Source organism: Abramis brama (genome assembly GCF_963993115.1).
Source record: "Abramis brama genome assembly, chromosome: 21".
NCBI classification, from domain to species: domain Eukaryota; kingdom Metazoa; phylum Chordata; class Actinopteri; order Cypriniformes; family Leuciscidae; genus Abramis; species Abramis brama.
The window spans coordinates 27,018,402-27,033,485 of NC_139983.1; the positions used below are offsets into that span (position 1 = coordinate 27,018,402).

Consider the following 15,084-nt stretch of genomic DNA (forward strand, 5'->3'; position numbering starts at 1 on the left):
TGAAGAATGCGAAACGCCCATCTCTCTGGAATTTTACAACGTCCACTCACGAGACAACTGTGTGTCCGGCTAATTTGGTCGTATTTCTGGGATCTCTGACACTTTTATGGCTTATCCTCAAACACAGTGTGGAGAGGGGCAGAGAAAAGAAGAAGGCGGGGGGAGCTCGATGTCGATTGGTTGGCCTCCTTTAGTTACCGAGGAAAAAGAGCATTATGTAACAGAGCAGTTCTCACAATATAGCACAGTGCCATTAGGAAAACTGTCAACAACCTGCACCTGCAATGGTACTTGAGCGTCGCGATAGCGGTGGGTAATAACTGAAGGCTAACTTACTGATCTTCATCACTGTTTCCCAACCTTTTTTGTACCCCCACACGCCTCAGTAAAGGCATGTTCATATTAAGAACGCTAACTATAACAATAACTATAACCATAAAAAAAAAGTCCACAGGAAAGACACAGGGGAACAATATAGTTGGGTGTTTCAAGACATTTTTTCCAGTTGATGAACCCTAAAAACCTTTGACAGCCAATCAGAATCCACCTGGCTTTAAAAAGCTTGAGCATTTAAAGCGGGAGATGTTTATAATAAACAGAAAGCTATCATCTGTTGGTGTAGATGCTAATATAGTTATCTTTCCAGTTATCGTTATCATGGTGTGAATGGACCTTAAGGCTCCAAAACCAAAGGCTTCAGAAAACCTGTTTTGGTCCCACTAGTGGAGCAAACAAATCAATCACTTCACCTTTAAGTCAAGACACATCACAACAATTTCAGCCCTGCACGTGGTTGTAACGTATACAGATTCACCATGGCACAAGACAACTTACTGAAAAGGCGCTTTACATATGGAAGGGGGGAATCTCCTCAACCACCACCAATGTGCACCACCATACTGCGTCAGAACACGCACAGAACAGAGGAGACGGAGTAATGAAGCCAATCAGTATATATTGGGGTTTGTTTTGAAGGCCATGATGATGGACACAGGCCAATGGGCAAATTTGGCCAGGATGCCGGGGTTACAAAACTACTCTTTTTTTCAACAGGACATCCTGAGATTTTTAATGACCACAGAGAGTCAGGACCTCGGTTTAACGTCTCATCCGAAGGACGGTGCTCTTTGACAGTATAGTGTCCCCGTCATTATACTGGGCTGTTAGGACCCACACAGACAACAGTGTAAGCACCCCCTGCTGGCCTCACTAACACCTCTTCCAGGAGCAACCTAGTTTTCCCAGGAGGTCTCTCATCCAGGTACTGTCCAGGCTTAATCCTTCTTAGCTTCAGTGGGGAACCAGTCTTGAGCTACAGGGTGATATGGCTGCCGACACTACAGTCAGTAAAGTAGATCAATAAGTGTTACAACACAACAGTACAGTGTCCTAACCGGGGTTGTTCTTAGGGGCTGTGCAACCGTTGCAACCGCACCAGGCCCAGCCCTTTAAGGGGGCCCCACATCCTCTACTCACACTAGGCCCCGCACCATACTAGGTATGGCCCCGGTCCTAATCTAGAGCAACAAGTCTCCAGTGTTTTTTTTTTTTATTTGTCTACACAAAAAAAATGCTCAGTCAATCAGAACTAGATATACACCAATATAGATATGTTGATAAATATTTTCATCTTATGGTCGATATTACAATACTATTTTCTATAAATAAATTCGAAATATAAAATAAAAAATACAAAAACGTTAGGTTACGTCAATGGGAAGCTAAACTGAAAATACAGGAAATATGCATGCACAATTAAATATTGGATATTTAATACAGATCCATTTTTAAAAATCTCTTATATCAGCCAATAATCAAACTGAAAGAAAACAAAAAACACTCATCTGTAAATCAAACATTAGGGCTGCCATTACTTATAGGACAACGGACAAGTCTGTGGTTGCTCACAAAGAGGAAACCAGTGGATTTTCACTGTGATAAGCAGCCAGATGTCTCATGAAATAAATGGTACCTTCATGTGATATCAAATGACTCATCAAATACACTTGGCTTTCGCAGAGTTTATTCGGCACGCTGTCGCCCTGGCAAACGTTCCTGCTATAATAGAAATGCTGAAAGGCTCCCTATCGCTCTTCCTCTGGGACAGTGGTGAGCAATGGTACTCACCTCCAACTTCCACTTTGCCAGCAACTCCTCCCTGGTCCTCTTGCTAATGTAATAAGGGTCACCGGCCTGGAAGGTTACTCTGGGCATGGGTCTTTGACGGAGGCTGACTTCCCAGCCCACACCCCCACGGAGCCTCCCGCGAGCTCCCTGTTTAAAGGGACAAAAGCAAAAAAAAAAGGAAAAGAAAAAATTAACGACTTTGTCTCTCTCTCTTTTAGTGTGCTTATCTATCTGTGCGATCCTTAATAAAGGTAGGAAGAAGGCGGTTAGTCTGCGAGTGATTTTGGAGCGTTTTGCGAATGGGCTGGTGGGGGACTGGCAAACTTGGGAACTCATCGTTGCAGAGAGGGTTCGAGCGGCCCGACAGATAGATTCCCCCTCTAACCTCCAATCTGGACACGACCAGTGGAGAACAGGGACCCTCGTTTCAAGCAGAGGACCAAGTGTATTTGATAGTTCACCATTAGTGTACCATTTCTTTCATAATCAAATGGCTGAAAAAAAAAAAAAAAAACAGGATCCATGGTAATGTCACCTTCCTAAGATTTTTCTTCTGAGAGCTTCAGCGATTAACGGAAAAGGTCGAATTTTCAGACAGAAACACGCAAACGTACATACATATATCACACACAGGCACACAACAGGAAGACAGTGTTACCTCATTCTTTGCAGAGTCCCCACCCTCGTCTTCCTTGTGCTCCACGTCTAGAGGGAAACAGCCACAAGAACAAGCCATTACCTGAAATGTTTCTGACAGTCCGGATTTGTCGCAATGGAAATCTGTCTTCATCAATCTACAGTATGAGACCTCAATGATATTTTTGCATCAACAGAAAGTTTCACAAGGATTTTATGTAGAAGAGCAAGCATGAAATTGCCAAAATAAACTATTCTCATTTGTGTGCAAAGTTATTAACTTGATAAAGGGTTTAAATAAATAGCTGAAAAGCAAAAAGAAGCAGAAAGAAGGACCATTTTAGCTTGAGGGCTTTGTGTTACTGAATAAAAGTCCTATGAGAACTTTAGAAACTGAGTATTAATGTTAGTCAATCACTATCAAAAAGACCTATTGGGTTACTAAATGTGTACTGTGAAAAATGCCACAGGGCGATATGCAATTACAGATAGTATGATGGTTTCTTTTTGTGAGGCACCAAAATATTACCATTTGAAAAATACCACTGAGATCTATAATGCATATGTGACTGCATATGTAATGGATATGTGAGCTGTACAATCTCTCTTATGATTGGCTGGACTGTAAGCATAAAATCTGATTGACTGATTAAAGAGGAAATGGTTTAAAATGCATTAGTGATTTAAAATCTGTCAGAAACATCTATGGTAACAAAAGTGTGAAGAATCAATATGTATATACAAAAACAATGTTGTGAACACAGTATTTGTGTATTATGAATTGTGCTTTGCATGTCAGGTTTTTGAATGAGACATTAGGTTATAACTCTGTGAATCATATTATTTGAATGATTGTGAAGCTATTCTGGTTCCAATCTCAACACAACAGCTTTACTTTTCTCTAGCTATAATTTTAAAATCTCCTCCTCCCCATAAGTCATTTCAAAATGTTCCCCTTAAAATGTTAAAGAAAATAAAAATCCACCAAGTGTCAGTTCAGAGTAAATATTGTATAAAATAAGTGCTCATTCATATGTTATTATATCGGCCACACTGCTCTAGACATTAGTATCGAAATGAGCCATTGAAAATACCATATCACTCGACCACTGCTCTTTATATCAATAAACTCTTTCATTATTTTCAGTATTTCCAAAAGGTTTAAATAGCTTCATTTTTGTAATAGTCAGCACTTTCATAGACTCCTAACAACTAAAGAAATTGTAATTATACTCTTACACGCAAACTAAATTATTGCAAACTGTCAAAGTCAATCAAAACATGCAGGATGTGACGTGACGTCAACATTGAAACTAGCCAACAATGACTTTGACTCATTATCATAGCGGTTTTGACATCTCTGAAATTCACTCTGTTTTTGCTGCGGGAGAGCCCCCATCCAACCAACACAATAAACTATGTTTATAATTTTAGACTTTGTATTCAAAATAGGCTATATAGAAGTTTTCAGTTTTTATATTATTAGTGATGGTGTTTTAATTAGCATGTCATGCTTTAGCTGTCTGTCTGACATATTGCATTGTATACACAAATTATATAGCCCTACACATTTAGATACACAACTTTCGACACTGTGTTGTGTATTCCTATAGTTCAAACAGTAGAAAAACAGTGCCAAGGACATGGGTTTGATTCTGAAACAATGCATGAATTGGTGAAATGATCAAATGTGTCTCATTGTGTCTTTGATGGCAGAGGCAGAAATATTGTGTTTTTCAGATGGCGTATCAAGTTAAAAATATCCCAATTCATTTCATTGTGCTCCATTTAGCTGCTTTTGAACACCGCCAAGAAACATCAAAAATCTGCAGATTCAATCAGGGCCTAATAATGATTAATAGTATAACAAACTAGTCTATCTGAACAGTAAAGCATTACCTTTGCAGTCAATAAAAAATAATTAGTAACAGCCTACTATTTTTGGAATAACTTCCCCAACACTATCATACTTTCTTCTTATGCTGTTCATCTTCTGCAAATTCCACAGCGCCACAATGAATCCTCCCAAAATTCTCCTTTTTTGCCCTAGCATTGATTTATACTCTTGATGTCTCCACATACAAAAGGATGTAGTTCATGCCTAAACAGCTTTGTCTTGGCTGGGTTCAGCAGGTTAGGCCGAGGTTAGCCAGAGGCTACGATTACCAGTGACCTGAAACACTAGCAGGGCTATCATGATGATTCATGATTCAGGAGTACTGAAACTCCCTTCTAACTAGGGTTTGAGAAAGACAACATTACTGAGAGCTCAACAAAGCTTTCTAAAAGCACACCCACAATTCCAATACAGCATCAATAAAACATGGCCCCTAAAAAGCCTTTGGAAGATTCATTCCCATTCAAGTCAAAAACCAGCTACAAAACAAATTCACTGATTTACTGTAGTGTTGTATAGAGAATCTGACAGAAAAGTATATTTCAGCAAACCTTTCCTTTTTGCTTGAAGCTCAACATTAGCATGATATTCAGGTCAAAAGTAACGTTTACCATTAAAGACTTTCCCATATCAAAGGGCTAGTGAGCTGTTCTCCTTCTGAGAGGAGAAAAAGATGAGCTGTCAACTCTGCAAGTTACATAATAAATATGAGCAACTAAGGACAGATGTTTATTTGCTAAATGTCAATTCATAAACTTTGTCACTGTAAACTGCAAGAATACGTCGCAAGCAGCGCCAAGATCATGGGTTTGATTCTGGGAATGCATGAATTAGTGAAAGTGGCTTTAAATCTAAATCACTACTAAATTAAATTGCATGTGCATTTCAGCAACAAAAAAAGTAAATAAAATAAAATAATCTCTCTGAAATGTTGCACGTATATAGCTATGCACATATAGATAGACATCTTTAACCGCTGAGTTGTGTTTTACACGGTTTATTTTTAAGGTGGCAGAAGTATTATGTTTTCCACATACTCACACTTATTACTTTTTTGCAATACAGGCTTGTTCACACCAAGCTGAATGTTCAGTGCAAACAATTTGGTGCAATAAACATTTGAATTTGAATCTACATCTGTTAATTCCATACTTGACTTAATAAACTGCATTATGAAAGCACTTTTCTGATATATGCCAAAAGCACCAAGGCATTAAAGAGCCTTAAATGATGAGTGCATGAAAGAGTCCTAAATACCTCATTTTGATAATCATTAAAGGAATAGTTTACTTAAAAATTCTGTCATCATTTACTCACCCTCAAGTTGTTTCAAACCTGCTGAACACAAAAGAAGATATTTTGAAGAATGTCGGTAACCAAACTGTTGATGGACCCCATTGACTTCCATAGTAGGGAAAGAAATACTATGGAAGTCAATGGAGTCCATCAACTGTCTGGTTACCGACATTCTTCAAAATATCTTCTTTTGTCTTCACCAGGTTTGAAACAACTTGAGGGTGAGTAAATGATGACAGAATTTTCATTTTCTAAGTGAACTATTCCTTCAAGTATGGCCAAATGAACAGGGCAACTTCGTATAAATAGATATGTGGGATTTAGACAGGGCTTACAGGCAATCTGTAACGGCATATTCATAATGTCTCTATACTGACATGATGCCAAAAGAAGTAGACAGAACCCATTTTAATAACCCACTAGCCTAAAGAGGATCTGTTTGAAGTCTATCAAAGCTCCATCACCCAGCCACATCACAACACTTGAGCGTCGAGAGGCCATGGGCAAAACCCGAGAGCTTGTTTTCTTCACAAGAGCCATCAAAAGCCTGCCAGTGAAGTACCACACACACCCAGTCGAAACAAAAGGCCTCGACCCTCGAGTCCTCTTCACATTTACATCATGTGCAAATACTCTATCGCTGCATCTTTCTTTCTCTTCCTCTTTTCTCTGTCGCTCGACAGGAATAAGCAACCCGTCGGTGCGGTGAGGAAGGGGTTCATTCCGCCGAGACTGCCAAGGTCAATGGGTTTGTGAGCGTGGTTGGCACGCTGTGCCCATTGAGCCTCCAGCATGCCAGTTTGTGCACATGCCAGCCTACGTGTTAAGAGCATTCAGTTCCATGTCGCTGGACTGAAGTCCATCCTGCGTCCTCTAGGTAAAAGGTGTAAAAAGCGACACAGGTACTGGCAGATTTGCCAATTCTCTGTCAAAGCAAGATGGTTCTTTTTGACTCTAAGGAGTTCATGAATCAATAAAATCTTTGGTGGGATTGAATTAATGAATGACAAAGGTGTGTAGGTGTGATTATCTTTTAGCGATTGTATTGTATAATATTGATTAGCATCAGTGTTGAGTTAATGAAGTCTGGCAAATCGAAATCGTGATTTTAAGACAGCTTTGTTGTTAGTATCCTGTACTGAGCTCGGCAAAACAGATCGGCATTATGCAGAAACTGTCTTCAACACATTGATCAGAAACCCAAGAGATGCCCTCTTTACTAGAGATGCACTGGACGATCAATCCATCAATCGGCTCTAAACACATGATCGGCAACCAGATGTTTTCTATTCTGGACTTGAACACAAACTGCATTGCAATAATTTCCCAAAATTTAAGTAGTGTGGAAATATTAGGATGATAACACAGGCCAGAGACTGTGAGAAAATACTGAACCAGGCACAGCAAGCTCAGTGTTCGCGAATCGCGATGCTCGAAATATTGGAAGCAAAATATAAATATTAAATTGAGGATGCAGGTATCTCTGAAGGTAACTAACTGTCTTCAGGAAAGTTTCGATGGCATTTTCTTTTTCTCTTATATCTCTGTATAATGCCTATTAAAGTGTTTTATAAGCACAGCACTGCTTTGTGTACAGCGGTAACCAACGCTATTTCGCTGCTGTTCCATAAGCGCCACCTACTGTCAGAGAGTGAATTCGCTTTTTCATTTAGTCCGTCTGCTGTTTTTGTTTTGTGCAGGTATGATTTATGTAGCATAATTTCACTAAGCTAAAGTCAGACCATTCTATTTTTGCTTTAAATTGAAATTATACAATCTAATTCAAATCAAAAACAACTGCTCATGATAAATGTGTGTAGCATTTTTGTTTGGATCACGATTAAAATGCAGTGGTTGCCACTAAATTCAAATGGCTACAGATATTTTTGTTGAAGCCTGTTATAGAGCAAATAAACAACAAATAAATTTGCTTAAAGAAAAACAAAATCGCATTTGCTTGTAAAAGAAATCAGCAATCGGAATCTGCCGTGAAAAATCATGATAGGTGCATCACTATTCTTTATGCCTGTAAAACTGAACAAGAGCGTCCCAACAATCAATATTGTAGGACAGGAACGCTAGATGGTTCCTTACAAGTTAAGTACTCTTTAAATTGTTAAAGGCATAATTCATTTACTCTACCAATTATCACCAATCTTATATTTACTGCAAATAAATCTCATTTGTGGTCATTGCTATAGCCAGTTATCCTGCATTCCAATAACATTAAGGCATTCAAAAGGGCTGGGTATCAATACACATTTCTCAATTTGTTTCAATTCTGATTCACTGGCTCCTGACTGATTCACTTCAGGTCCATTTGGGTATATTACAGTTGAAATGTCTATTTTAGTTACTCGTCAAAGAAACTCTAATTTTCGCACTCTTATTACTGACTCTATCTCTTAATCTGAAGATTCAAAAGTTTCCCAAACAGTACAGTCAAAACACGAAATACTTTCTTTATCCCATATGGTAGCAGTCTTTCCCAAAAGTTTCTCTCTTTCTAAAAATCTTGGTATTTTGGCGAAGATTGATCACACTATGGTTCGACGATCTTAGAGGGGCAGAGAAAGCACCTTCAACATAGCCAGAACTCTTCTCCAATACTCTTGAACTGCCACATGAACAGTTGGAAAATAGTGTGAAATGACAATTGGGACACCTACAGGACTGGCCACGAGTCCGCAAGTCCATATCAAGTGTGTCATGTGTGGCCGAAAAACCCTTAACATACTGATTCAGTCAGTGTAAATGCACCTTTATAGCACTGTTTGCAGTGCTAACAAACAACATGCTTTGATTATTTGATATGTGACGCTTTACTGGATTCCCAAAGTATTATAAATGGAGTCTCTAGACTTTATAGCATTTTACATAGGCCTACAAGTTGGCGTCTCTCATCATAAAGTGGGTTAAGGGAGACTGATGTAGGATCAGTGTGTAAGTGCCCTGGGCATTGTGCCATTCACCTGGCATGGCCCCCACTGAGAGAGTGGCCACAACACAGACCTGCTGTCTCTCTGTGCACTGCACACAATCAAGGCAGGCTGCCAGGATGGAGACGGCACTGTCTACCCAGCCTTCACTTACTGCTCTCATCAAGGTCAATGCCTGACCCCAAAGTATGGAAAGAGAGAGAGAGAGAGAGAGAGAGAGAGAGGTCTGATAATTGGCATCGCCATCACACTGGAGCACAAAGATATTCAGGAGTATCGCTGCACCACCACTGATGAACCTGCAGTGTCACGTCAGAAAATACACATTTTAGCCAAGCTGTGAGCTTGTGAATTGTAATATGTGTTAAAAATGGGGAAAAAAAATGCTGTGCAATAATATATAGACAACTAGTAGTCAACATAATTTGTGTTGTCTTAAAGGCAGGGACACACCAAACCGACGCCAAAGAAAGCTGACTGTGTTGTCGCCTCGCGTCGCAAAAAAACTGTGTTTGAACACACCGAAATGACTACCGCCCACTATCAACTAGCACACACGTTCTGCGCCTGCATGCAAGGAGATATCTGTCTATTTATGCAGATAAATTTATCTATATTCGTCATTCAAATAGGGAAACCGACGCTGCAGGCTGCACACACCGTTATCAAAGCAGCGTGTGCTTACCGTTTTTAATATCAATCATGCTGATCACTTTCTTTATTCAACTTGACTCATGTTAATATTAAAATATTCGCCCAGGAACAATTGGGTAAGATGACGTAAAATTAGAACAGCCTTTCTGTCTGTGCCGTCTTGACTTATTTGTGCGCTGTTTTGCTACTATTCTCGTGCACTGACTTGTTCGCTAAACTGAACAACAAATCAGGGTTCTCTTTCTCGCCGACCGCCCAACGCCATTTCTACATGTTGAATTGGCCCAAAAAAACTAACGCCGTCCGACTAAAGCCAACGGTGCGGAACACGCGGCCTGACGGACTTGGCTTGGTGTGTCCCAATAAAAAATACAGCACTACAATTAAATTCACAAACAAATCACTTGATTTGTGCCATTTAACATGAACGTGTATTCATTACACATGAAATGAATGCTTAAGTTCAGGATAATGCAGAAAGAGCCATTCTGTACTGTAATGTCAATGTGTCATACAAAGAAAAAGGGATTAATTCAAATGATAGTTTTACATAGCCAGATCTATGTAGTATATACAGTCTCAAATATACTTTATAATCAAACTACCATAACAAACAGTGTATTTTGAATTACTTCATCTGTCGACATGATGCCAGTGAATTGCAGAGCTTGTGCAAACACATCCACATCGCTATGATCAGATGCTTTCTTGCTGCTGTTTTCTCACTACTGTCGTTTTTGTTGCGTGTTTATTTTGTTACTGAGAGGAAAGCGTGCCGCACATTTTTCCCTATTCATCTATCAGTCGCTCTTTTAGAAGCGTGGATGGCGTCTGGATGTTGTTAACTAACAGTATATCTCTACAAATGTATTTCAAAGTTCTTTTTACTTCTAAGAATGAAAATCAATTTTGCCGTAAGTATATCAAGACCTTGCATGAGCAATAAGTTGCTTGCTGCAGTTCACTTAATGGCCACTAGTGTCGCTAATAACAAGGGTTTCTGAATTTTACGAATAGAATAACACTTGCATGTATTTATTAATTTATTATATAAAAAATGTTCAAAGTTACATGGGTGAGTGAAGTTCTAGATGTTCTGACTGTTCTGTGATATTAAAACAACAGTTCAATAAATAAAATAAAACCATGCGAATATAGTAAAACTCAAATTGGTGTGATTACTGACTGGTTGCTCATATGACTAAAAGTGTAAAGTGTAAAGATAAACATTCAGAACAGATTTGTGGTGATAAATGGTATTAAAAAAACAAATTCAAACAAAATAAACAGAGAAATTCACAGAGGGTCCTCGCACTAAATATGCCCTAAATATGCTGGGAAAAAATGGATATTTGACAGGGGTAGTTGGTGCCCCCATTGAAAAAACAAAATCCTATAAGAAACGCTGCTGGAGAGAGACTCTAGCCAAATTGCTTCTGTACACACAGTGTGGGAGGCTGCTGTCTTTTGTTTGCAAATTACATTTTTGGGAGCGTAATTACACTGATTTTCATATTAATGCGCTCATTTAACAATAATTATTTGTCCTTCAAGTCAATGGTAGCTGCAAAGCCTCCAAAACCATTTTAAAATACTACTTGTTTTGTGACTAAATATTGCATTTTTTTATTTTTTTTAATTTTTTTTATTATGATGACAAGTTCTTGGCTTTGGGCCCACAAATGGCTCAGTAAGCAGACAGCAGTGAAACTAAGGAAGGTTGAGCATAACTCACATTTAGTGGGCCGCTCCAGTTTCCGTCTCCCTCGTTTCTTGCGAGGCAGAGTTGGCAGTGTCTCCTCTTCGTACTTCTCCGAGTCCTGGCTGGCGACAAATCCGTTCTCCAGGGATGGGCTCAGGCTTGAATCAGAGGAGGACTCAGCCCGACAGCCCGACTGGCGTGGGAGCCCGTTTTCCGCAGCATGCTTGTCCAGCGTGGGGTGGCGACCATCACACGATTTGTTCTCATGCCTCACTACATCTCCATTCTGAGACTGCAAAGATGACTGGTGCTCCACCCCTTTGTGCTGCTTAGCCACGCCCACCCGCTGATTCACTGGCCCGTGTGAACACTCCACCTGCAGCACAAAATTACATAAGACTGTCATGCATTGCTAGCTTATTATTAATCAGAAGCTCCAATAAGCAGCTCCTTACGGCACAACAGATTCAATATTTTAATTATATTTGCCCTCTAGCACACAACAAACCAAATTTACCAAAAACAATCCTCTTTTCATGATATATAAAAACTATATTATTAATATATTATTATATTATATATGTACCAGAAGGGAAAAATAAATAAATATAAACTCAAGTCAAATAGTCAGATGCTCTTCAGCAACCACCAAGCAAATAGTAATGAATTTGACTCGTTCTAAATGTGTAACTTGATCAACGAAACGAAGTGTTTTTAGCTGATTCATGTTATTGTCGTGTAGCAGTGGGTTGTGCACATGACATTATCATATAAGAGGTGTGAATCTGACCTGGGTCATGTCTCTGTCCCATTCCCATCTCACTTACTTCCTTGTCAATCCTGTGCTATCGTGTAAATAAAGGCAAAAAGGCCCAAAATAAAATAAAATACTTTAAAATGGTTATGAATCACATTATTCTAATTAAAGAGTAAGACCCAATTTGCAGTAAAAAATCAAATCTTTCATTTGCAGTCTAGGCTCCATCTTTCATCTGCTCTATATGAGGCCATTTCCGATGTCCTTGGCTTGACATCTAAACTATCTATCTGAACCATCTAATCTAATCTGAAACAAAGACACGGAAGCTCTCTTCCTACACATTAAGTGTAATGGGAGTACAATGTTTCTATGCATCTGTCTACAAAGAAACACAAAATAGCACAATAACAAACTACTTCTACCATTACTGCAGCATGGGAGAGCAGAGATTTAAAGCTTCATAAACAACACAATTATCATAAAAGTTGCTCATATGTGACCCTGGATCACAAAACCAGTCACAAGGGTCAATTTTCTGAAATTGAGATTTATACATCATTTGAGAGTTGAATAAATAAGCTTTCCATTGATGTATGGTTTGTTAGGATAGAATAATGTTTGGCCGAGATACAACAATTTGAAAATCTGGAATCTGAGGGTGTAAAAAAATCAAAACATTGAGAAAAATATTTTTATATATATTTACGGTAGGAAATTTACAAAATATCTTCATAGAACTTGATCTTTACTTAATATTCAAATGAGTTTGGCAAAAAAGAAAAATTGAAAATTTTGACCCATACAATGTATTTTTTGCTATTGCAAAATTGTATTTTTTGCTATGGTTTTGTGGTCCAGGGTCACATATGATGACAAATTTCAAGTCCACATATATATTTTCTTTGTGTCTTCATGAAAAGTAATTATGTCTGATTCATGAATAAATCATTCTTTTGAGTCAGATCTTTACAATTAATCAGATTATCAATTTCATAAAACCAATCTGTTATATTTTCATGTTATTTATGTTATACCTTTTAATTTTAGTCATTCTGATGTGTGCTTTTGTCATTTTTTTATATTTCTACTTCAACTTATTTTTTAGTTGCCAAGACAACATTTCTAATTTTTAAGTTACGATTTTTAATAGTTTTATTTTAAATGAACAATAACACTGATGATTCACTCACAATCAGACTCATTTGATTCTCACTGACTGATCTGGTTAAACCTCACTGGAAGGACAGATTTAAAGTGAGTAATGACTTAAATTTGGTGTGTTCCTCACATAAAGCTATCGTATAACTTCAAAAGACTTGGAATAAAGCACACAATTCATTTGAACCATTTTCATGATGCCATTTTGAAACTTTGAAGCTTCAATCCTCATTTACTGTAATTGCATTGAAAAGTACAACCAGCACATTCGTAAAAATTTCTGCTTTGTATTTGAAAAAAAGCTTTTGTTTTTTTGAAGAAACTCCATTATTCACATATGTTTCTGTTTACTTAAAGTTTTGTGTTAGTGATATTACCGTGTCATTTTGTGCATATCCCAGACACATTTCTCATATACACCACTGTTCAAAAGTTGTTTTTGAAAGAATTTTTTTATGATCACCAAGGCTCCACTTATTTGATCAAAAATACAGTAAAAACTGTAATATTGTGAAATTAAAATATATATTTTTTTTCATTTTAATATATTTTTGAAATGGCTTAGCCATTACTCCAGTCTTCAGTGTCACATGATCCTTCGCAAATCATTCTAATTGGTGCTCAAGAAACATTTCTTATTATTATCAATGTTGAAAACTGTTGTGCTGCTTAATATGTTTGTGGAAACCGTAATACGTTTTTTTAGGTTTCTTCGAAACTTCAAAAGAACAGCATTTATTTTATAATAGAAATCTTTTGTAACATTATAAATGTTTTTGCTGTCTCTTTTGATCCATTTAATGCGTCCTTGCTAAATAGATTTTTTCTTTTTTTTTTAAACCTTACTGACCCCAAGCTTTAGAACGATAGTGTATGGATGGATAAAAATGCTGTCAAGTAACCTTAAATACACAAAGGCCCTGTGCTGTATGTCTATATATACTGTACAGCAAGCTATTAATCTACAACATCGACATACATCATTTATTGGATTCAACCACCTGCTTAGCATGTCCGCGAAAAGCCAGACTGACACGAGAGGCTGGCGATACTAGAGACAAACAGACTGGGAGCCCATGGAGAGCTGAACCGCCAATCTGACAGTGGCATTTCTCTTTAGTGGAACAGCTGCCGCTTCGCCTCACTGCCTCGGCTGTCAAAGCCATTCTCATGAAAGAGAGATCGAGCTGTGATCTGACACAACACAACCGTTACTCTACTCCAGTGAAAGGAAAGACACAATCTCCCGAAGCAGCTGCTGGATTGTTGGATCTTGTGTTCGTTCTCAATCAGGAGTGATTGTGTCACTGTCTTGTGTCATGTGAATGATGACAGAAGGTTTAAAAACAGTCAAGTTGTTCAACATCATACCTTTGATGTTCTAACCTGTCACAGCAAGACTTTGGGTGGCTTTGGAAAACTTGCCGCCCACAAATGCTGTATTCGGAGTTTCTACCTTCTTACAGTATATTCTTTCAGTTTGCTTCATTTTTCATTTGACATTACAGAAGGGAGGTGGTATGGGAAGAATGTTATCCGTTCGTCTGAGGGGAGTCGGTTGGCGCTGTGAGAATAATGTTTTTAAGACCCCCGAAGTCTCTTTACAAAAAAGAGTCCATTAGCGTCACTATGACTATTGCAGTTAGATTTAATTGAGAATTAAATACAACAGACATGAATAATCCCTCAAATCTTGTGGCTTGTTGTGGAGTGGTATATTATTATTTTTAAGTGATTTATGGACTAATTTGTGGACTTATGATTCTTGCCTGATGGAAATGGGGGGGGGGAAATTCCATAGGCATTAAGGGAGGGACCCGAAACATTCTAGAGACCAAAATATCATTAAGAGGCTCTTGGGAGAGAAAGCAGGGCTACAGACCAAAAAAAAAAAAAAAAGTCAGTGAGAAACAAT

General features: G+C 38.2%; 1 protein-coding gene across 5 annotated transcripts in view; it reads right to left on the reverse strand.

The window, feature by feature from the left end:
• The window catches only part of dnmt3ab (DNA (cytosine-5-)-methyltransferase 3 alpha b), a 52,161-nt gene that overhangs the window by 28,098 nt on the left and 8,979 nt on the right, over positions 1–15,084 (reverse strand). For 3 of the 5 annotated variants that reach the window (XM_084096683.1, XM_084096680.1, XM_084096679.1), the window contains exons 4-6: positions 11,285–11,627; positions 2,786–2,832; positions 2,128–2,274 (exon numbers count right to left, since the gene is read on the reverse strand). In XM_084096683.1, the coding sequence (XP_083952809.1) occupies positions 2,128–2,274; positions 2,786–2,832; positions 11,285–11,627 (537 nt within the window). The remainder of the gene's footprint in view (positions 1–2,127; positions 2,275–2,785; positions 2,833–11,284; positions 11,628–15,084) is intronic. The other 2 variants (XM_084096682.1, XM_084096681.1) reach the window with 1 other exon arrangement.